This window comes from Filicampus tigris, chromosome 2 (assembly GCF_054856515.1).
Source record: "Filicampus tigris isolate MCC_2025a chromosome 2, RoL_Ftig_1.0, whole genome shotgun sequence".
Classification (NCBI taxonomy): domain Eukaryota; kingdom Metazoa; phylum Chordata; class Actinopteri; order Syngnathiformes; family Syngnathidae; genus Filicampus; species Filicampus tigris.
Window position 1 is genome coordinate 10,127,409 of NC_141218.1, and position 23,717 is coordinate 10,151,125.

The 23,717-nt window shown below is 39.7% G+C and overlaps 1 protein-coding gene across 18 annotated transcripts in view; it reads right to left on the bottom strand.

The window, feature by feature from the left end:
- Positions 1-23,717, bottom strand: part of dlg3 (discs, large homolog 3 (Drosophila)) — a 111,796-nt gene that overhangs the window by 78,003 nt on the left and 10,076 nt on the right. For 6 of the 18 annotated variants that reach the window (XM_086024086.1, XM_086024084.1, XM_086024081.1 and 3 more), the window contains exon 1: positions 6,592-7,735. In XM_086024086.1, the coding sequence (XP_085880212.1) occupies positions 6,592-6,999 (408 nt within the window). In that variant the 5' untranslated portion in view covers positions 7,000-7,735. Of the gene's footprint in view, positions 1-6,591; positions 7,741-19,060; positions 19,187-23,717 lie in introns of those variants that run through there. The other 12 variants (XM_086024083.1, XM_086024080.1, XM_086024078.1 and 9 more) reach the window with 5 other exon arrangements.

The following is a 23,717-nucleotide window of genomic DNA, read 5'->3' on the forward strand; positions in this document are numbered from 1 at the left end:
AGGGTTAGAATTCCTGTATCAAAAAAGGTCATCTCTGTTAGCCCGTCTACTGCATTTCACATGTTAGCATTAAGATAGTAGATTTCAGTTAGGTTTGAGGTAACATTTTGCAGTTTATATATAGTGGTTACTACACTTTCATTTAATGTGTCGGTTTTACAGTAAACTTCAACTGGGAGTGACCAACAACTTGAAACAAGCATGCTTGGCGTCTTATTTGAAGAACAGTGCAAGTGTGAGAGTGTGTCAATAAATTTCAATATACTTAAAGCTTGTGGTAGCTTTTTTATATGGTCTGAAAAGGAAGACCATATCCAAATTGTCTGTATTATCTAATTTTTTGGCATCCCAAGATGATACCTTTGTATATGACTGTAATTCAGCAGTGGTTCAAATCAAGTAAAGATCTAAAATATTTTATTGTTGACTTCAAAAATGAGGAAAATTTAAAAATACAATCGTTTTCAGCCATTACGGATCGGCTGAAAAATTGTGTGATTAGCACCGATTTCCTATCATGTCAATCAGAACTATACGTTTTGTTGGTAGAGTTGACAATGTTTGATCCCAACCGGATACAGTATACGTCCGTATTATCTGCTCATCGTATGGAAAGAGAAAACTATTTCAAATGTCCGTTTTCAAGATGGCAAGAAGCGTTAGACGTTCGCACATTTAGCAGACGACGAGCCCGTTTGTTAATACCCCCGGATGCTGTTACAAGGAAGGGCAAATCGCATCAGTGCGGACAAAATCCCATCAGACGGATGTACGCGCCAGTGACACAATAACTCAATGTGACTGTGGAAGACGCGCGCGCACACAAGCATTTCTGATCAAGGCCTGCAGGCTTTCAAGTGGTAATCACCTATGGGAGTGTTCGACACGGAACGCCCACTGTGCCTGTGAATTAATCGAAAACCAAGCCACATGCAAACACAATGGAGGACCTGTAATAAACAAAAGAGGATTTTGGAGGAGAGAATGAGCCTTGCTGGTTATAAATAAAGTAAAATCTCATGAATGTTTAAAGGCAATCATAGCTACAGAGCTGCACAAAGACAGATTGGAGGCCGCGGGGGGAAACGAGGGGAGATTTCTAACTGAAGCTGCCGATAGAGTCTCAAATTTACATTCAAAAAGCCTGTCTTTTGAATCAGCAATCCCCACCCTTTTTTGCACCATGGACCAGTTTCATGTAAAGCCAATATTTTAACGGACAGACATTGAAAGAAATAGAAGAAAAGGAATACAATCATGAAACCATGATGCTGAATGTACTTCTTTAAATAGCCGGTCAAATCTTGGGGGTAAAGGAAGACAATGACACTCAAAGTTTGTTACTCACGTCGAGTCTACTCTAATTTTGTTTTGCTTACGGCAGAAAATCCTGCTTAACAGATGGAAATGGGAGCAAGAAATGATGTGCTTTTTTTTTTGGCAACCCATGGATATCCTGCCTTGATTTTAATCCAAAACACAACCCTATATGCCAAAGGATTTTTAAACGCTTCAAATGGTATCATTTGCAAGCCTGTCAACATTATTTACCCAGAGTGGGCTTGGTGCGTCAGAATCACCTGTAGCCATATACCCGTATTTTAAGTAGGGTCGTCTCTTTCGTTATATCACTTGGTTGATCATTTTGGAGCATACGATGTTAGCAGCTGTTTGAAGGTTTAGAATGACCATTATCTAATACCTAATTTCCGTTAGCCTGTCTTTGGTGTTTGGTATTATATGTTAGCATCAAGCTATCTTTTGTTATTAGTTATACACTATTTTAAGTAATCGTCAAGTGGGAGTGACAAATAAGCAAGTACACTTTGCCTGTTATTTGAAGAACTGTGCAAGTGAGAAAGTTCTTTTCATTTCCCCCAGTGATGTTATGAAACTCTTGACAGCGTGAGAGTGAGAACAGGTGCGAAGAAACACTTTAAATAGTGTTTCAGCATGTGGCAACGGTAAAACTTAAAATACCACAGATATACGGCATTCACCGTTCATCACGCGGGAGGCATTTTACAGTATATACAAACAACGGACGACAACAATGTCAATGATGTTATTAACTAGGGATGTCGCATTATCGCGACATTAAAATTGCCACAGTATATCGTCGTCATCATGTCACGATATTAATAGTAGCAAATCCGTTTAAAAGCCCACGTTTTTTTTTTATTTGTGCAGTTCCAGCACCCTCTGGTGGTTAGTTTATTAGTGCAGTTTAATTTGATGCCTCCTATGTTTAAGATCCCGCTATTTGCCTATGACTGGCCAATCCTATTTCTTTGTGAATGCTATTATTATGTACAAAAACAGAATATTGTGATGGTTTATTTTTTTTCTATGAGCTTTTTTTTACAATATCCTGAGCTTTTATACAATATTGTGAGCTTTTTTATACATCGCTAACCCCCCTACAATATCATGATAATAATCGTACCGCGAGTTTCATATCGTGATATTATCGTATTGTGACATTTGGATATCGCGACATCCCTATTATTAACGTCTTACTCAAAAGGTTCGGAATGACGGTCCAAGGTTATTGCCTCCTGTCGCATCCGCCACCCGACTTGTTCAAAGCGCACTCAATGTGCCTGGGCGTGTTTGATTTTTAGCCCACTCTCCAGGCTTGGTATAGGTTAGTCGTGGAAGAGGGGGGAGGGGTCCTTCCTCGCCACATTTCCCAAGGATGAGCAGTTTGTCAGGGCGGGTTTATCCCCCTTGAACACGGTTGGCTTGGTTTGAAGGGATGGAGGGACAGATGCTCGTCCACGCTGTCATAGGCCTTCTTCCTCTCTGTCAGCACCACCGACTCCCTCTTCTTACGTAACTCAACAACCCCCACCCACCCACCACAACAACCACCTCCGCCACCAACGCCTCCCCCTCGCCGCACCGCCTGCCTTTATTTGGCTTATTTGTCTTGTTTCCAACCCCATATCAACACACAATTCTAGCACGTTTTATTCTAACATACTTGAATTATATATCCTCATGTAATGTCACTTTGGGTATTTGCTGTATGGATTTTAGAAAAGGTAGAGGGTCAAGGTGTAGAAGAATCTTGCAGGTGTATGACCAAGATAAATTTGTCTAAAGATCAAAAAGAGCAATTCAGATATTGTTTTTTTTTTTCCTATTCACTACTGTCATCTTAGATATCTATACGTAATTTTTCTGAGGACAAATGAATACACATATACATATATGTTTGATGATAGAGATCTATCTATCAGTGTGGCAAGGCCATCTTAACGTTCAATTAAAGGTAAATTTGGCACTCCAGAATTATTAACATTACAGATAATAATAAAATAGTATTATAATAATAAAAAAATAATAATATATTTTATTCAGATTATCGGAATTACATTTTGAATACATGGAATTTTTATTCCATTATCTTTAACATAGTTGGGACTAGGATGAATCAGTTTTGCCTTCTTGAACTGGAATTATGACTATTCAGAATCAAATTGTAGCTAACTGAAATTGGAGTTCGTGTTTGTGACACAGATTCACTGTCAAATTTTGCCTGGAATTATGACTATTTAGAATCAAATTGTTGCAAATGAAATTTGGAGTTTCAGATGTCTCCAATGGTGTTACTGAGAACTGGAATTCACTAGTGCATTGTCAAAACAAGAACGGAAGAGAGGAAGATGATATTTTCCCCCAGTCAAAAAAAAAGAAATAAAATGAAATTGCCTAAATAATTCAATTCTTCCGGTCGTGATTTTTTTTTAATGCAACGTAATTGTAGGTATCAATGCAATGCAATGCAATGTAATTAGATAGATAGATATCAGTAACTCCAGTTTGAGAAATCTACAGTTTGATTCAGACTGGTCATAGAATAGTTACACATATTATTGCCGAGTCAAAACTTAATTAAAACGGAAAAGGGACATGAAGAACATTATCAACTTGAATTGAGCTCGTAAGTAGTGTACAGTATGTATATTAGTAGGCACTGTAGTATAGGTAGTAGTAGTAGTATACGTGTGTGATTTTGAACAGTTCTAGTCAAAACCAGATATCTTGACTGTAATTTTGACTATATAGAATCAAATAGTAGATAACTGAAATTTGAGTTTCAGATGTCTATAATGGTGTTACAGATTTTTGGAATTCACAAAAAAAGATTTTATTCAGTCAAAAAATAAATGAAAATGCATAGTGAAAACTGGACATATCCATATCCATTCCGTTTTTTTTGTTGTTTTTTTTTAATGCAACGTAGATCTGATGCAAAGCAATCCGTAACACCATTTTGAGATAACTACAGTTTGATTCTGACTGGTCATATGTACTTACAGAATTGCCTGGTCAAAACCCGATTTAAGAAATCGCAAATTGAAGTTACATATATAAATAATGAAAGCACACATGAAATGTAAAACTGAAAAGTGACGTTGCCGATATCTGTTATTCATGTTTGACTCAGAAAAACTGAATTATATCTTGAATGAAGCCATAGGTATTTGTTGCATTGTTTTTAGAATGGGTAGAGCTTGATAATTTCTTCTTATGACCACAAGAATCAAGCTTTGGCAAAGAAAAACATTTTGGTAGGTTATGTTTTAATGGGTAAGAGATGATAGTTGTTTATTTGCTCGTTGGTTTTGGAACAGGTAGAACCTTTTAGGGATATGTTTATGATCATTTTGAAAAAAAAAATGTCTCTATAAAACGTTTTTGATAATGTAGCCAACATTATTATTACTAAATGAGCAAACGACATTAGTTATACATTTGACTGATGTGAGAGTAATTGCTTACATAATCGCACATTGTGGCGATTATGTGAAATGAAAGCAGAGTATATAGATGGGGCGAGGGGGGAAAAGCGCCGCATTTCCTTATCTCTATCCAGGCTGCGTCTGTGCTCAGGGGCATCATTGAAAAACTCAGCCTCCATTTTGCCCCTGTGTTGCTTCTTCTTCTTCATCTTCTCACCTCCTTGCTCCTACTGCCTAGCGCACACAGCTTAAAATGCGGCGTAGGACGGGAAAAAAAAACAACAAAACGGACGATGCGGTGGCTCCGCACTACGTTGCCACATACTCATGCCTGGCAAGGAGCCGTTCCTTGAATCTCATGCTCAACAAGCGCAGCCCTTCCCCCCACTTGAGCTCACATACATGCACCTTGTTTAATTAACGCTTCAGAGGCAGCTTTGGCTTTGTTTTTATTAACCCCCTAACCCCTCCCCCCACGTCTCCTCAACTGTAATGTCATTCATGTAAATACACTCTGACCCAAAATGTAACGCATGTAACGCGGCGGTTTCATTCATAATCTGTGCTGGATGCATGACAGGCTTACAGGCGTAAGCATTGCAGAGCGCACGTACATTAAATCGGGATCCTCGCCGTATAAAATGGAGTCCATCAATACGAACGCAGGCGATGGCATTTCATCATCTCATCAAAACGAGACATGAAGGCGACAGTCAAGTGTTTCCGTTTCTCAGCTTGTGATGAGACATCTTTACATAACCGCATTCCTGACAAAAATGCACCATTTTCTTTTCGGGCCTACGACACCTGAATCAGCACAGAAGCAAAGGCGTGTTCCAATCTATAAGCATTAGTCATCAAATGCACAAACATGATCTCCATGTGTGCACTCAAACTGGATCAGTCCTGTTCCGTCCTTCCCACACTGCTGCCTACCACAGTCACAGTCTGGGAAGGCTAAGAGATGACAAACTAGGATGACTACAGTACATTTATGGTGGTTTACTAGATGGATAATAATACATTTACAATTTTATGTAGGCCGGCGTGGGGGGTGGGGGCTTTGGTAGGGGGTGCATGGTCTTTGCAAATGAGATGCCCAACAGTGAGCTATAATAAATGGCATTAAGCAGTCCGGAATAAGTATGTTTTGAGCCTTGATTTGAAGCGGGTTAATGAATGGGTATCAGAACTATTGTTCCCATGAAGGCCCAAGAAACTCTCAGTCTTAGCTAATTTAGAGTTGAAGAGGGTTAGTAAATGGCTATTGGAGCCATTCCTTAAGACAAGGTCCAAAGAAATCCTCCGTTTTTGCTAGTCTAGATTTGAAGTGGCTTCATGAATTGTTATCAGATTCTTTCCCTAAAACAAGGCCCAAATCATCCCTCAGTATTAGCTAGTCTAGATTTGAAGAGGGTTAATAAATTGGTCTCAGAACTATTCACTACGCCAAGGTCCAAAGACAACTTTAATCTTAGTTAGTCTTGATGTGAAGGGGTGAATGAACCAGCATCAAAACCATTATTTCTAAACTCAAAGCCCAAGCATACAACCTCATTTACCTAGCCTAGATTTGAAAATGGCTAATGAACAAGTATCAGAATGATTCCCTATGCATAGACCCAAAGAAAACCCCAATCTTAGCTAGTCTGGATTTGAAGAGCGCTAATGAATTGACATCAAAACCATTCCTGACGAAGTATCTTACCTGGTCTACTTTTAAAAAGGGTTATCAGAACCATTCTCTATGCCAAGACCCGAAGACCTCAATCTTCCTCAAAGCTCGTCTAAATTGAAGGAGGCTTAATGAGTGGGTATCAGGACCCCAAGCATATCTTACCTGGTCATACCACTCCCGATTGGTGCAGGTGCACTCAGGCCACCATCCTCCTTGTCCACTTGAGTTGTTGCCATTGACTTTGGGGCCCCCTTTGGATTGGCCCTTTGGATTGGGGCCTCCAGTCCCACCGCCAGACATCATCTTGCCCTTACTTCTCCCTAAGGTGCCCCCTCCTCCACCGCCGCCACCTCCGCCGCCCCCTCCTCCTCCTCCTCCTCCACCCATGTTGCCTCCTCCCCCCGAGGCCGGAGCGGGTAAGGTTTGGCCTCCTCCATACCCGGGCGGGTATCCGTAGGGCTCGGCCTGCCAGTCTCCTCCGTAAGCCGGGGCGTCCATCCTGCGCAGGGCCGCCATGCGGGTCACCTCATAACATTCTGGGCACTTGCAGCAGTGGTGGTGTTTGTGCATGCTGGCTGGGCGGACGCTGGGCTGATGTCACAGGGCGCCGCGATGGGCTAAACGGAGCGCAGATGCCAGCGGAAAAGCGCACTAATCACAGGAATTTTCGAGAGTTTTTCCCGCCCTCTTTTGTCAAATCCCGTCGCTCTCGGCTTCTCGGATGCGAAGCAAAGGGGGGGAAAAAAATGGAGATGGAGAGGGAGACTGGATGCAGCAAAAGAAAAATACAAAATGGGCACGGCGTCTTTGTCCTCTTGACGTAGAAGATCAAATAGTGAAAATATTGTATACGATCACAATCAGAGACCAGCCCTGATGAGATGAGAATCCTCTTGGTTCACAGTGATGCGCATATAAATTCATATATATGGATATATATATGGAGATATATGTTTTGCTTATACATTATATATATTTACACACACAAATACATATAAAAATATTAATATAAACAGACAAGCACAAACACGGATATGTACAAGGATAATTGAATCTATATATAAATATCTATCAGCGTGTGTACAAATATATATAGCTATATAAACAATATGTATAAATAATCAGTGTCCTCCGATGGAAAAATCTTGCTCTTCGACTCTCCGTGTCTTCCGGTGCGCTCAAAATTTGCTCTTCTTTTTTCCCCCTGCGTTGAAAAGGGTTAGTGCCGCCTCTTCTTCTCCCAGGCTGCAGAGAGGAGCTGAGCTGTGATCGCCTCTCAGCCAGCTTGCCCTAGATGTGGATTATTCCGAGGATGCGAGTGAGCAAGGGAGGAGATTGTGACGAGGGAGAGAGAGCGAGAGAGCCGGGAGGGGGGGGGGGGGTGGGGGGTTCAACTACGTAGCAGCATCCCCCTCGCCCTCGAAGCGCTCCCCCCACCCCCACGGCCTCAGCCAATCAGCTGCAAGTGCGGCCATCAGCAGCAGCGGCGGCAGCAGCAGAGAGCATCCGCTAGTTGCTCTTAAAGGGATAGGCGCACCTCAACGTCACCGCTGTGACTGAAAAAGGCTCGCATACGTAAACGCACATAGGGTTGCAGAATTCTGGGGATTTTAAAATGTATTAATAGCCTGTGTGGCATTAATAAATGGATGAACAATCATTCATCTGTGTTCTTTTTGTTTTACGCCACTCTTTTTAGAAAAAAATATCTACTTTAAAGAGTCTGATGTCTTATTTTACCTAACCCATGAAAGTCATTCTTATGCGGTTTTACTCTTCCACTGTTTGGAGTCTCCCCCATGACTCTTCAAAGACCAACAGGTGCATGTTTCTGCAGGGAAAACTGTGCAAATGTTCTGGAAACGCAGACAGTTCTCCCACCTGTTTCAACACCTTGCCATAAAAATACAAATATGCATGACTTGGACCCTTTGTAATTGGGGAAAATATAGTTCTCATAATCCAGATTAAAACAATTCGACTTCAGAACACATTGCAGAAGGGTTTAGCAAAGATGCAGAGGAGAAGATGAAGGTGCTTCTTATTTTCATTTTGCAAGGAGAACGGAAAAGGCTCTTTTAATTTAACATCTTGAATCGGACTTTAATACTGTATGTAAAACTTGATAATGTTCTACTTGCAAATATATCTGTTGAAATGCAGTGCTTTTTAATTGTATTATTTTCGTTTGAATGTGTGCGTATGACAAAACAATTTGTTGATATTAATGCTGGTAAGTATGATACCTTTCCATTATATTACCATCAAGTTCCAGTTAATTCCCATAAATTCTCACAGAAAATGTCCAATATTGCCAACCTTAACATCCCATGGATATTTACTGCAACCCTTCCAGAAATTTATTGGAAATATTCCACACCTTTGCAACGCTACACACCCACCCACACACACACACACACACACACACACAACACACACACAATGAGTCTATTTTCTTGGACCGTCTTGTTGATCATGTCACACAGGAAAGATTACCGTGCGTGTGTGTCAATCCGGAAGCACTCTGCCTAGCAGTATCCGCTAATTGCAAAAACTAAGCCACGTGTTGTGGCAAAAAGTGGTATTACACTTAAAATGTACTACCGTATTTTCCGGGCTATAAGCCACACCGTTATATAAGCCGCACCCACTCTATTTTTTTTTTGAAAATTTTGGGGAAAAACCTTATATAAGCTGCACCTTTATATAAGCCGCACCTATCTATGTTGAAAACTTTTATATTTGCTGCATTCACAGAACGATTATGAACTGTAAATGTACATGTATGTACCTGAGCAGATTCTTTCCTAACGGTGCCTTTTAACACTGCAGCAACGTTGCTGATTAAAACGGAACAGAACCAAGACAAAATAAACAGTACTTATCGTCTATCTAACATACGACGTGCTGCCAACTGTACTAAATTCAGAATAGCATTTCACATCGAAACAACAGAACATACGTAACATCAGCCAATCGCATTCATGTGCACTTCAGGGACCTCTCGGAAAACATAAAATCAAAGAATTTCAGCACCTACTGCAATAACCTAGTGCACAGTGCCTTCGCCTGTTGAACTCCTCCACCTGCAGTCACATCCAGCAAATTTATGTATTGAATTGTACTGTAATTCCGGTTAGAGCGCCTCGAGCGGTGGAAGAAAAATCCACAGAATAGCCGCACCGGACTATAAGCCGCATGGCTCAAAACCTAGGAAAAAAGTTGCGGCTTATAGTCCGGAAAATACGGTACTTTAAATTGGGACTTGCCTGTGTATTGTAATAATAAAAAATAAAAAAAAGATCACGTAAAATTCTGCAATATTGTGCAAGATGAATCGCAATTTAGTGGGCGTTCAATATATACAACTAATTTGCATTTTTATTTATTTATTGAAGAAGGGATTTTATGGAAAAAATGATGACTTTTTTTTTTTTTTAAATGATGAAAAATTGCGATTTTAGTACATCTTTTCCTGTTAAAATGAAAAGAAAATGTATTTGTCAAGAAATATGACATACTTTATTTGCCTCAGTGAGTCACAAACATGAATGTGATAAGCAGGATCTGAGCACATTTGGTATGCTTTCATGGCACATGTGTAAATAATCTGCACTACTACTAACTCTACTCCACATCATCCCCTACTTTTGGACTGCAAAGCTGCACTGCTATGAAATCATACTCCTGCTTGCGTGCGCAATTGCGTCAAATATGAGGCAAATTCGAGTATTCCCGAAGCCTGCTTGAAGAAACACAGTAAAGAGGGGTGGTAGGATATCTTCCCTTTACAGTGATGACATCAACACACGTGTACCACAGCAACAAGATTACACGCTTGGGTTCTGGAGTGGGTGGACGGACAGACGGTTGGATGGATGGAGCGTGTTTGTGCACGTGTGCGCGTGTGTCTGTGTCTGTATGTGTGTGTGTGTGTGTGTGTGTGTGAGCACCGCGTGCATGTGCGTGTGTGTGTGCGAGCACTCGCTGGTGAATCTTGGCCAGCCAGCTTTTGTTTTTTCCAGTAATGCAATGAGACTGCTTGTGAAGCGCTCATGAATTGATCAAATACACACACGACGCATTGTGACACTAAGGGCATTTTTTTTTTGGGGGGGAGAGAGAGAGATGCAATGCCACCATTAAAGCCCCGCATGTATGCATTATTAATAGAATGTGACGGGGGCAGATCTGGGTGTGTCTGAAATGTGAAGGAGAGACATATTTGAACATAGCCTGCTTGTAACAGTCAATAGAATTGGTACTTGTAAGTAAAAATTCACCATAAATTAATATGTAGTATGTAGTCATTTAAAAGGTGCATTGCAACATATGGGGACCTGTGTGTCAATAAAACAAACATAACAAACTAATTTAATGTAAAATTCAATTTCCACAAAGATTTATAATTGCCTATAGATGTCACAAGTTGATGGAAAAGCACTACTTTTGTCAAAGTGAAGCTCCTACACTCGCATCAACATAGTTCCTTGGCACCGAGGTTTGATGCCACACGGCAGTGGCAAAGTACTACTTTAGCCTAAATTAACCTCCTAAATTCACCTCAACATAGACACGTAGCACCAAAGTTCCACAAGATGGCACCTAAGTAACGCTTTTGTCCAAGTGAAGCTCCTCAACTCACTTCAACATTGTTCTCTGGCACCAAGATGCAACAAGTTGGCAGCAAAGCATTACTTCGGTATACATGAAGCTCCTCAACTAAATTTTTCAAGAATATAGTCCTATTTCAGGTGTAATGTTATGAAGACAAAGATGTATTTTTGTATTCCATGTTGACTTTAATATCTTGATAAATACGAAAAAAAAAACATAATAAAACTTCATTCTCAAAAGATTCTGAGTGTTTATCCTGAAAAATATATCTTTGTTCCTGTAAATATTCTTTTTTTTTCTTGGAAAAGAAAAACTTTTTTCCCCATATTAGTTTCTTCTCTAGTAATTTGGTATCATAGCATTTCAACTTAAAAAAAAGGTGACTTTTTATTTCCTTTTGGGGGTGCATGAGGTAGTTATGTTAAATTAGCGTTAGGATTATGAAGGGGTCCTTTTTTGGAGAATTATTTTATTTAATTATTTATTTATTTTTACAATGAAGGCCTTTTTTCCAGAAGAAGGAGATTCATACTATATGATGTCTTTCTCCCTTTGTTAAACTGATTTTAACATCATCATACTACCACTTTAGTCTAATCAGATTTATAATTTTTTTCCAAACAAAATTCATCTTTTTTAATATGATGCCTCTTTTCCCTCGAACAAAATTCAACTTTATTCCCCAAAAGTTTGCTAAGCCCTGCCTTCCAGTCATGTGTCAGCGCAAGCAAGCTTCCTGCTATAAGTGAGCAGGATCTGCAATGCGTTGCAGTCCGTCCAGGAGGCACTCACAGCAAGCTCCGCCACACTTAATTACATGCAAGAGTAGTTCACCTCTTTTTAATGATATTCTCTCACTCCAACCTACAGAGATTTACCAAGTAGCGAGAGTGGAACTAAAAATCAAGAGAGGACAATCTCCCCTTGAGTGCGTGGATTTGCAGGACGGCAAGCCACAAAGCTCCAACAGAGCCAATCAGAGCAGTACTGGGGCGGGGATTGCAAAGCAGCTTGAGAGGAAGATGTAAGCATATTGATCACGGCACACATGAGCGAGCACATGTTGCAACACTGGCAGCCTTGGCCTGGATTTGGAATGTTCTATGCTTTTATGACTTTAGCGCTCAATGCAGTCAGATGAAGAAGCATAGCGGTATACTCGTCTCAGGGTTACGTAATAAAAGGAGGCACAGACGCATTAGAGCGGAGCGTCTAAATTTGTCGTCAAATTCAAAATATGCTTTGGCTGATGCAAAAGCAGTGTCAGGAATGATATCACGGGCTCTTAGCTTTGTACAAAAATACAGTCATCACCTAAGAAAAAAAATAGAGACTAAACCCGATTTCAGGGGAAAAGTATGTGATCGGTATATGTCAATCAATGCTGTGCATTGCCGATCACAACTCAACGTGCTGGGTCAAATTTTCAACCCAATGCGCTCAACGGTTGTGAACCGGGGATCCTCATTTTCCTATTGTCGTCAGGTTGCGACCCACTTTTACAGAAGTTAAGAACAAGAAAGGACATTGGTTTGAAAAATAGGTTTTGAAAACATGTATTAGGGATGGTTGAGTGCCAATAACAGGTATTGTATCGGTCCCGGGCCCATACCAGCCTTATTTAAAGGTATCAAGTAACGTGAAGCCTGACGATACCAGACACCGATGCTTAAGGCAAAAAAGGCTCTGACATCGAGTGAATCCTCCTCGCTGGTAGTTGGCGCTGCAATGTGGTTGTCTGACGGGTTGGCAAATCATCATGTACAGCATGACGCAACTTGAATTTGTCAGATCGCTCCTATCAGTAGCCTATACTGGCACAGTTCAATACACAGTTCAATTACAATAAATATTTGTATGAAAATACTTATAGGCCAAAAATATAAAACAATCCAATTAAAATCAGCAAATACGGCACTAACTAAGTGTAACTTCTAGTACCACGTGAAAACATATTCTTTCCAGAGTCATAATAGTTCAGGACTTTCATTATTTGTTTTTACTTTATTTTGACTTTTGTTTTTAAAATTAGGTTAGTTTTAATTAGTTTTTAAAGCAACTTTGTTACTTTTTATTAGGGTTTTTTTTTTTTGACAATGCTTTGTTTTAGTTGAGTTTTTGATAGTTTTAGTATTAGTTTTAGCTGTTTTTTAAATATATGAAGTGCAGTATTTGTCAAGTGCAAGATAAATTAAAAAAAAAAAAAAAAGACTACTACAATTCTCAAACAACTGTTTGACATTACTTCTCTTCTATGGCCTTACAGGAATACCAAAATAAATACATTTCAAATGAACCCCGAAAGCTCATGTATAATATTACTTGACAAAGATGAAAACGAAGGACATTTTCACATTTTCACTGCAATCATGGTTCATTTTAGTTAGATTTATGAATGTAAGTTAGTTTTTCGTTTTTATAAAAGCATTTTGATTTTTTTTTAGTTAATCTTTTTTCAGTTGTTTTTTTCAGCATTCCGTTACGTTTCGTCACTACAAAGTATAATAACCTTGATTCTTACACCAACTGGAACAACAAAATTTCACCCTTTAAAATAATGGCTTAAGTTATTTTTGTTCAGTTTAGAACCAAATACTGATTATTTTAGCTGTATTAATCATTTCATCTCAGAAGTACAATTGAATGATATGTTTAACTAAGAATGTAGCCGATTTTAGCAGAGGTGGCCAACATCTTGAGGAGATGTTTCAACCCAAAAAGTAATTTTTGTCAAAATATGACATAGGCCATTATTTTAAGCGTGTATCGATACGTCGGTAAATCGAGGACCCCTTGTAAATTTTTGCCACCTGTTCTGCTACACATTTTCGAGTCCCGATCGACCAGTCAGCAAAAAGATGCCCGTGCCAGCTAGCTAGATAGTTAGCTAGCTAAGAGAACTGATACCCTGCCCGGCATGTTTGCCTCGATTGTATTTGACAGCTTGGATGATTCCGAGTGAATAATGTGTACAAACGTGCACGGCAATACTACGCTTTTATGAAGAAAATCCTCCTGTGTGACTCACAGCAGGTTTGAGAAATGTGCACAGCATTCACCTCACCCGCTTTTCTGTACAATCTGCAAGTCTGCAGTCGCGTTTTTTTTTTTTTTTAAGTGCACACAAACCTTGATGATCACCGCGCCCAATTAAACACATCGGATTGGGGACGCGAGGGGGCAAGCGCTAGGTGATTTATCTTGGCAAAATGAAAGTGGTGACCTCTGCTCTGAGGGAAAAAGACTTTGGCGTGTGATTTATGGCACAAAGCGGACGGAATTATTTGTGTGTGGAGACGCGTCTCCTTCTCCACTCGTTGCCTGGCGGGCAAAGCGCCGCGCAATCCGCTCAGCATCAGCTTGCTTTATTACGTAAACCCACCTGGACACCATGGAACACGCGCGCGTGCGTAGGCGCATGCACGCACGCATGCACGGGTATCGTAATGAGCGCTGCACCCCCCCCCCACAACAACCACCCCCCCCCCCCAACCAATGCAGACCTTTGCATTGAGTCATTTCGAGGCATTTCTATGACAAGCCATGTGACTACTCCTTTGTCACCTGACCGGATGTGACACCTTATAAGGCAAGTCGGTAGTGAGGGGGGCTTAAAGGGGCAGCTCACTTGCAGCAAAAAGGAAAAAAAAAAGTGGGGAGCAGGGAGGGGCTTGTGGATTCAAGACTCGCAAGTATGGAAAGCCGTTTGCGCATTTATTCCACATTCCTGATATCCAGGCACTAGTTAGCTCTTCGTCCTGACTATTAAGACATTTCAGCAAACTAATAGAACAAGTAGGACTCACTAGAAGAATGACTGTCCTACTACTCATGTTTTTCCACTACTAGTGCCACTTTTGGCCGACTAGTATGCAATCACACCTTACTAGTAAACTACCGTGTTGCTCTAGTAACACTTCTAGGCCCAACTACTAGGCATGTGCCATATACTAGTACGCTCTTTGTGAAGCTTTATGGAAAAGCCGTTTGCGCATTTGTTCAATAACCTTGATATCGAGATCTAGATCCAAGTTCTAGTACACTCTGCCTTCATTAACAGGAGAACAGGTAAAGCTGTGCACTACGACAGCTAGAATGTTCCCAAACAGGAGACCGCAGTGTACGGGGGACCTTAGAGCTCCGGCTTGTTTGCGTATTCGTTTGCTCCTCTTCAGTGCCGCCGCCCTCCTCTCCCGCGTGCAACAGTTAATAGCGCCCGTGCGTAAGATCGCGCTAATCATAAAAACTGACCAGAAACGGTACGCAAGGTGGACCGAACTGAACATGCCATACCGAAACGTATTAATACACCCACGTGTACCGTTACACCCCTACTGACTAGAGAGGACTAAGAGCATACAAGCAACTGGGCCTTAAGATGGATATGAAGGTTATGGACTAAATGCTGAAAAGGGCTTTGGATACGGCTCAGGCAGATAGAGAAGGGGTCCAAATGACGGTTTTCTGGGAGAAGTCTTCACACGTCTTGCCAAGCTATAAATGTGCGTCTGAGGAGGTGTCGCAAGCAGGAGAGAGCCCAACTCAATCGTCACTTTCCTCTGCTGAAAGAAACCAACTTGCAGACAAGCCGTTGTTGACGCTCTGAAAACAAAGGCTTTCTCTGCTGCCATTCAGTAAACTACTAGCCCGGTTTGGTTTCTCTTTGTATGGTTGAAATTAATCCACATCAGACCAAGTCATATTGCGCTTTTCTCTTATTGGTCAGGTCCTGTGCTATGAATTGGCAGCACAACTGGTATAAATAGATTATATGCATCGTTCCAGCAGATACCACTAAGATTGATTCCCAAACTTTAAACATTGGTACGGTTGATACTTCAGTCATCTGAGGCACTGTATTTGCAGTATCGTATCACAAAGGAAATCAATACTGATATCGATTAACAGACATATAAGCAGCAGAGCGGTCCGTCCGTGCAACGATGAAATTGAATACAACAGTTACATATTATAACTATAGCCAGGTAGCGCCAAATCTTTTAGAAGCAGCCAAAATTCATTTAGGGGGACCCCCACAGGTAAATGGATATGTCGTAACCAATCCGCCTGTAATCAACGATGTCAGTGATTGATCAGTGAATTAAAGACATTACGTTACGGCTGAGCACAAAATATGCATGAAATGCAAAATATCTGCCGATCTGAGTAAAGTGTAATAAATGAAAGTATTAAAAATATACCCAAAAATAAATGAAAGATCCCACAAATATGTGGGGGTCTACTTTAATTCTTATAATTCTATGAAAATTCTCCAACTCTGAACCTTCCTGAACTTTAGCATCCCTAGTCTGTACCAAATTAGGGCCGCGCAAAACATCGTAAAAATATCATCATCCCGAAAATGATGTGCAATATGCGTATAGTGAAGATGCATGACAAATTAATCGTTTTATATGGAATTGTATGCTTTTATCCGATACTATATACCAGAGCTAAACAATAGACGGGAAACTTAGATGGTTAAAAACCTAGGAAAAAAGTAGCGGCTCATCGTCCGGAAGATACGGTAATACACATATAAACAAAACAAAATATCATTGTTTGAATTGAATATATATATATATATATATATATATATATATATATATATATACATATATATATATATATATATATATATATATATATATATATATATATAAATAAGAGAGAGAAAGAGAGAGAGAGAGAGAGAGGGAGAGAGAAATATAAAAAGGCTAAGAATATATTGAGCCTGCTTATTTCTGCCAAATGAAAACATGTATTTGTTTCTTTAGATCAGAAAAATATAACTTCTTCAGGAACTTTAAATGTCACAGTAATCAACATCCATATCGTATATCGCATGTTTTCCCAATATGGTGCAGCCCTATCCCAAATGGCCGTTCACCCGTAGAGTTGCCGAAACGTGCCGTTCCTTCCTTCCGTCAGCCACAGATGTTAGCTATGCCGTATGTGCCGTGGAGCAGCTGTTCCCTGACACCAAGGCCTATGAATAGCCCATTTCCACCCTGGAGTCCGGTTCGGTAAAATATCCCACCCCAAACCCAGTTTTCACCACTATTTCGACTGGGTTGCTGGTCTAACCACAAAATTCCCCAATTTAACTTTTCATGGAAATTCACCAGAAACCATTTCACATCCGACGCCCCGCAACCCTAGTAAACACGCTAAAAGTCGCCATAAGTGAAGTGGGAAAAAAAAAGATGCCCTGTGTGTGGGCAGAATGGCGATGACTAGAGGGGGCATCAGTGAAGCATGCTGCTCAACAGAAGCGGGAAGGGGAGGGCGGGATGGGGTGAGTAAAAATAGAGAGAAGAAAATAGATGAGACACAGAGAAAACAAAATGTGCCCGTTGGTGCACGAGAAGGTAAAAGAACAAACTCTGTTCTGCGCGTTCACCTTGCGCCGCCTGCAAGTGCTAGGACGCATGCCTGATGAGATGCGGGTGTACTAGAAAGATGGAAGCTCGGACAAATAACCTGATGAAATGCGGGGCGTAGAAAGGTGGAGGTACGGACAAATAAGCACAGAAATAAAAAAAATAAAAAAGAAGAAAAAAAAAGAAAAGAGGAACGAAAAGCGAGAGGGAAGCAGAGAGAGACAGATCGAGAGGTAGAGCAGTCAGTAGGGATGCAGGCGGGGGAGGAATGTGGTTTCCATGGTAACGCCGGCTGTCCGTTCCAGCTCCGCACTGCACCCACTCTCTCTCTCACTCGCTTTTCAGCCTCCCCCACTCCATCCCTCCCTCCCATTCACTGCCTGCTCATCCTCCACTCCTTCCTTCATGCGATAGAGGGAGTCTCACACAACACGCACGCACGCGCGCACACACACACACACACACACACACACACACACACACACACACACATATGAATCCAGTGCCTCACAATCAAGCACATCCATCTAGGAATGTGAGCGAGTACAATGTGCGATGAGTCACGTGTGGTGTTGTCGTTTAACACCACTAACACAGAAAAAAGAAAAGGTCTTCATCCTCATCATGTCTTTGGTGCAATATGACAACAAAATTCACACAAATGTAACCGGAACCCATTTGGGCGGGGCTCTTTTTGATAGTCTAAAAAAAATACATTTGTATATTTTGTAAGCTTTACAACATCAGGATTCTGGAGCCGATCATTGATCACCGAATTAAAAAAAAAAAAAAAATACGATAACCGATCACCGATCCGATCAGAAGCTGGACCAATATATCTATTTAAACACATTGTTTATTTACTGTTGAGTCGACCCTCACTATTCGTCCTGCGATTGGGATCGGCCCGGCCAAGAAACTACCAAAATTTGCGTATGTAAAAGACTTTATTTTAATAACAGATGAATTATCCATGCTCCGTTTCAATGTTGTTATTATTTATAATTAATAAGATAATTATATTTGTTTTAAAGTAGGTATTTTTTGAATATTTTTAACAAACATGTTCTTTTAATAGTAAAATAATAAGTCATAATTCTTTCAACATTTTTTAATTATAAAATGATTAAACTTTTAAATTTGAATTGTAAAATTTCTTATTTTACTCATATTTGGCTATTTTGGGGATACATTTTTTATATTTATCGCGAAATAGTAATCCATGCTCATTTTAAATGTGATTTTTATTATTAATATAACTGCTATCAATAAAGGAATTACTGAAATTTTAAAACTGTAAATTGTAAGCTTTAATGTGTATTTTTTAATGAATGTAGTGAAACATAAAATAGTTTATTTTGTTGATATATAAATAATACATCCTCATGTTCACGATATTATTAATAATTTAATTGATTATAATACATTAAGAAATTGTTTAATTACATTATTTTAATTATTTTTTGTATTCTTTGTACATTTATTATTATAAAAATAATAATAATTAACATCATGACAAACATTAAAACACAGTAGTGTAGCAAGCCCATGTGTTTACCAAAAACAAGCAGAGCTTTTATCATCATCATCATATTTTTATTTTTTTTAACTGCATTAAGCGTTCAGCTCACCTTTGGCGCGTCAACGTGCGATCGAGTCACTAGGCCACACACTCGCTCCACCTTGTGATCGCTTCCACTGCACGTCACTCGAACACGGGAAACGCCTTCCTCCTCCTCATTCGCTTCCTGTGGTTTCTGAGAAGACAAATAAAATGTGATTGAACATAACTAAGAAATCAATAAATGTTTTGAGAGAAATAAACATGCTAGTTACACACAATGAGGAATGGCACACGATGCTATTAGCAAGCTTGGATTAACTATACTGGGAAAAAATGAAACGTTGGATAATTTTTTTTTTAATTGAGGTAGTCTGTCACACTTCATACTTGAGCTTCGACTCATGTAAATAATTCATTTAGCGCAAATTGAATTTTTTAACAATTTTTACCTTTTTAACTCACGTGTCTCAAACCAATTCTTTCATGTGGTCCAAAGTTGAAAAAATTCAATTGGCTTCATTTCTTAAATAATCCTTTCAGTTTAACCTGGATATTTTTTCTTGACGCAAACAATTTTTGAGTTTTGAAACAAACTTTTTTTTTAAGTTGTCACATGTTCATCCAACTTTTCATTTTTTCAGTGTAGCAATGAGAAAACAATACCACAGCTTTTTTTCAATGATATAAAAATAGGCATTAAAAGCTTTTCAAAGCTATGCTATGAACTCCCACTATATTGTGTTTCATCAATCCCACTTTTTAAGCAACCGTTCTTTTTATGTTGTTTTTTTTACAGTTCTACTTTTTTAAGAATACATGTTACCTACACAAGTACAGCAAACATAAAAAACTATCTATTTTTGGTTTTGCAAAATCTACCGTTCTGTTCCCATAACGACGCAGTACATTGATTTACATTTCTTGGGCTAATTAATGTAACAATTACCCACAATGCCCTTTAAAGTACAGCAGGGGGCAGTGTTTAGGAAAAAAGCCTAGTGGCCCCTGGTTGAGGCACTTGCTCATGTGTGTTGACATGAGAGTTGAAGGTGCCTTTTAGAAGAGGAAAAGAGGGTGTATTTATACAAACACAAAGCAAGGCAAGACAGAAGTGTGTCACAGTGTGAATACTATTCAACCAAGGAGATTTCCATCTGCGAATGTGTGTCTTCTAATAACTAAAATGCTTGGGTGTTTGCATGAAAATGAATGGTGTGAAATTACCATTGCAAAAACAAATGTGGAATTGATTGGATTGGAAAAATATTTGAATTGGTAGCGTTCCATTAAAGTACCCTCAGTCCATAGATGGTAGGGCACGAAGATTAATCGGCCAATTTAATCCGCTGACGTTAGCACTTTTAAAATTGGCCGGGTATTTTTTCACACATTAACATATTTTGACATAAGATAATGACAAAACTGAGCAAAAAAGAAAAAGACAAAAAAAAAAATCTATCAATTTTCGCACATTTTTCCCAGTGTTAAAGTTAAACAAATACCAAAGGATAAGTATTTTCAAACAGACAAAAGTTCAGGCTGTAATTAAAATCTTTATTGGTGTAAGCTAAAAAGCAAGTTATTTTATTAATTACATATTTTGCGTTAATCAATCAATTAATCAGTTATCGGAATTTTACACTCCCAAATCTGCCTCAAAGAATGCATATCTGTCGGGCCCTAGTTCCTACTTAATCTCGTATCTATCTATGCCAGTGACATATAACGACAGACCGAACAAATGAAATGCTCTTCCGCTAGGTGTCAGAAGCTACAATGAACCTGCGTGTCCACCTGTTGCCATTCATAAAACCAAATCATTGCTTTCTCCTCGCTGCAAGCTCCCTTCGCAACCCTCGTGGCGCCTGTGCCTCCATTTGAGGCAGGAAAAGGCCTGATGTTGCATTTGAAAGCAGCGGCTATTTGCCCCTCTTTGTAGCACACCAAGGAATGTGCAGACTCATTTGGTTTCCCTCCCATCCTCCACCCAGGTGACGACACGGCCGGAATACTGATGAGCTCCTCGCCGGGTGCCTATTAAACCGCCCGCTCTCTCTCTCTCTGTCTCTCGCTTGCTCTCTATCTCCGGCGTCCCACCAGCACTGCTGCATCCCTTCTTATCAGCCTCACGCTGCCTGGGCCCCCACAAGCAGCAGATGGGATCCAGAGACCGAGCTGGGGAGGGAAGGAGGGAGCGATGGATGGATGGATGGATGGGTGGATGAATGGATGGATGGATGCAGCGAATTAGGCGGCAAACAGGGCGGATCACAAGGAAGCCGGGAGAAAAAAGCTTAGCGAGGCAGAATGAAGGCGCACTTTGAGTTTGCGTGGCTGACATGGTTCCAATCTTAAGCGGATGACTGACGCGGAAGAAATGAGCCGCACACGCAGCCGCTGATTGGCTCCAGCGGGGATGAATGATTTTGAAAGATAATCTAATTATGTATTTTTCCCCCTTAATAATGCGATTTAGTATGCGATCATTTTTTTTTCCAGGCCCTCTCCCAGGTAATTTTTTTAACAAACACACGCAATAAATTATTCTGTATTACTATGAGTAATAGCAGATTTTTTTATGATTTTTTTTTTTTTTTTTAACACAGAAATGTTTTGGTTTTACAAGTTAGGCTTATGCAATAATAAAGGCAAATGCACCAAGAATGAATATGAAAGACATCTAATTCAATTGTGGTGTAAACATAAGTCACTAAGTCATAAGTCAAACAAACTTTATCACTTTATCACTTTAACTTTTCATGAAACCATGATCATAAACATGTGGACTGTACTTCTTAAGACACTAACTAACTAACTATGTAAATAAATAAATAAAGTTTACCGACTGACCAAAATGAAGCTTCGGTTGTTGTTGGGGTTTTTTTTAATCAAAATTGTAGTCTTGCAATTTGAAAATAGCATTCAGCATGTTTCTTTTTACAAAAGTGTGTTTTCTCTGCTTTGGGGTCGGAAACCATTGTTTTTGATTAAATCAACTCACGTTCTACAGCCGATTACGAAAGGGAAAAAGTTCGACATTTTTTGTTGTTATGGTAAAGAAAAAAAAAGTATTTTGGAACGTTTAATGCTTATATTGTCGACATGTGGTAATGTGTGTATATTTCTTGGCGATAAAAGTTTTGCTCGGACCAACCAATCAGATGATGCAGGCCGGTGGAGAATTTGTGTTTTCGGTCTCAAGAAAAATAGCACTATATTACATAATAATGTCATAAAAGAGAATCCTTATCAATAAAATGGTTTTCTGAAGTGTAATTACTGTTTGTTGGAACAAGGCGAAAGCCACAACATATTGCGCTATTCAAGATTACTGAAGTTGAAGTTTTGTCAGTTTTTTTTTTTTAATTCCAGGTAATTTATTTTTTACTTTCCACTGTAACGCAGAAAAACAAACAACAACACTGAACATAATCCATCTGCGACTTAGCACATTAAAGTCAAACAACATATTGCCATTAAGTGATTGGCGGGCGGGCGAGGCGGTGAAGCACGGAAGAATTACGTCAGACTGAAGTTTGATCTCTCGATCTACACGCCATTCGCCGTCACCTTTACATGATCAACATAAAAGCCTGATTTGGACTGACCTATGATGGACCGCGCGAGGCTTCAGCCTCATAAAATCCAGCGCAGAGGCCGTCAAATTCAATTCATGTCCGCTTCCTGATTGGTCCACCCACCCATTCGTTTATTTTCTTATCTTGCTGGCTGACTTTGGGTAAGATACGGTTTATAATTGCCTATAGGTGCCACACGATGGCAGAAAAGCACTACTTTTATCTAAATGTGTTATGTTTCTTTGACGAGTTGAAATTGTGAAATGAATTTCACATTTGCAGGGACAATAACACTTAATTTCCATTTTCATTAAACTCGTCAGTTCCCTGTCACCAAAATGCCACAAGATGGCAGACAAGCACTAACGTAGTCTAATTGAAACTCCTCAGTTAACCTAAATATTGTTCCTTGGTCCCAAGATGGCACAAGATGGCAGCAACTAACTACTGTGTCTAAAAGAATCTCTTCAATTCATTTCAACATAGTTTCTTGGCACCCAGATGCCACAAAATGGTGGCAAAGCACAAATTTTGTCTAATTGAAGCTCCATAATTGATTTCAACATATTTCATTGACACCAAGATACCACAAAATGGTGGTAAGGGACTACTTTTGTCTAAATGAAGATAAACGCTTTATTTTAACAGTTCCTTGGAACCAAAATACCACAGAATACCAGCAGTGCTACTTTTGTCCAAATGAAGCTCCTCAGTTTACTTGAACATAGTTCCATGGTACCAAGATGCCACAAGATGGTGGCAAAACGCTACTTTTGCCCAACTGAAACTCCTCAATTGACTTAAACCTATTTCCTGGGTAGTACGATACCACAACATGGCAACAAAGTACTGCATTTGTCTGAATGAAAATCCTCGATTGACGTCAGTTGACATATTTCTGACCAAAATGCCTCCAACGGTGGCAGAGCATCACTTTTATCTAAATGAAGCTCCTCAATTGACTTCAACATGACAAATGGTCTTTCACAACAAATAACAGAGGATATGTTCTAAAAATATTAGAGAATGCCAAACCACGAATATGCAGCGTATGCTTTTTGTGACATTTTTATTTGCTGGCGTGCTTCAAAGTACCGCGCAGACGCATTCTGCCAAGTATCTGTCCAACATGCAGTCTTCCTCTTT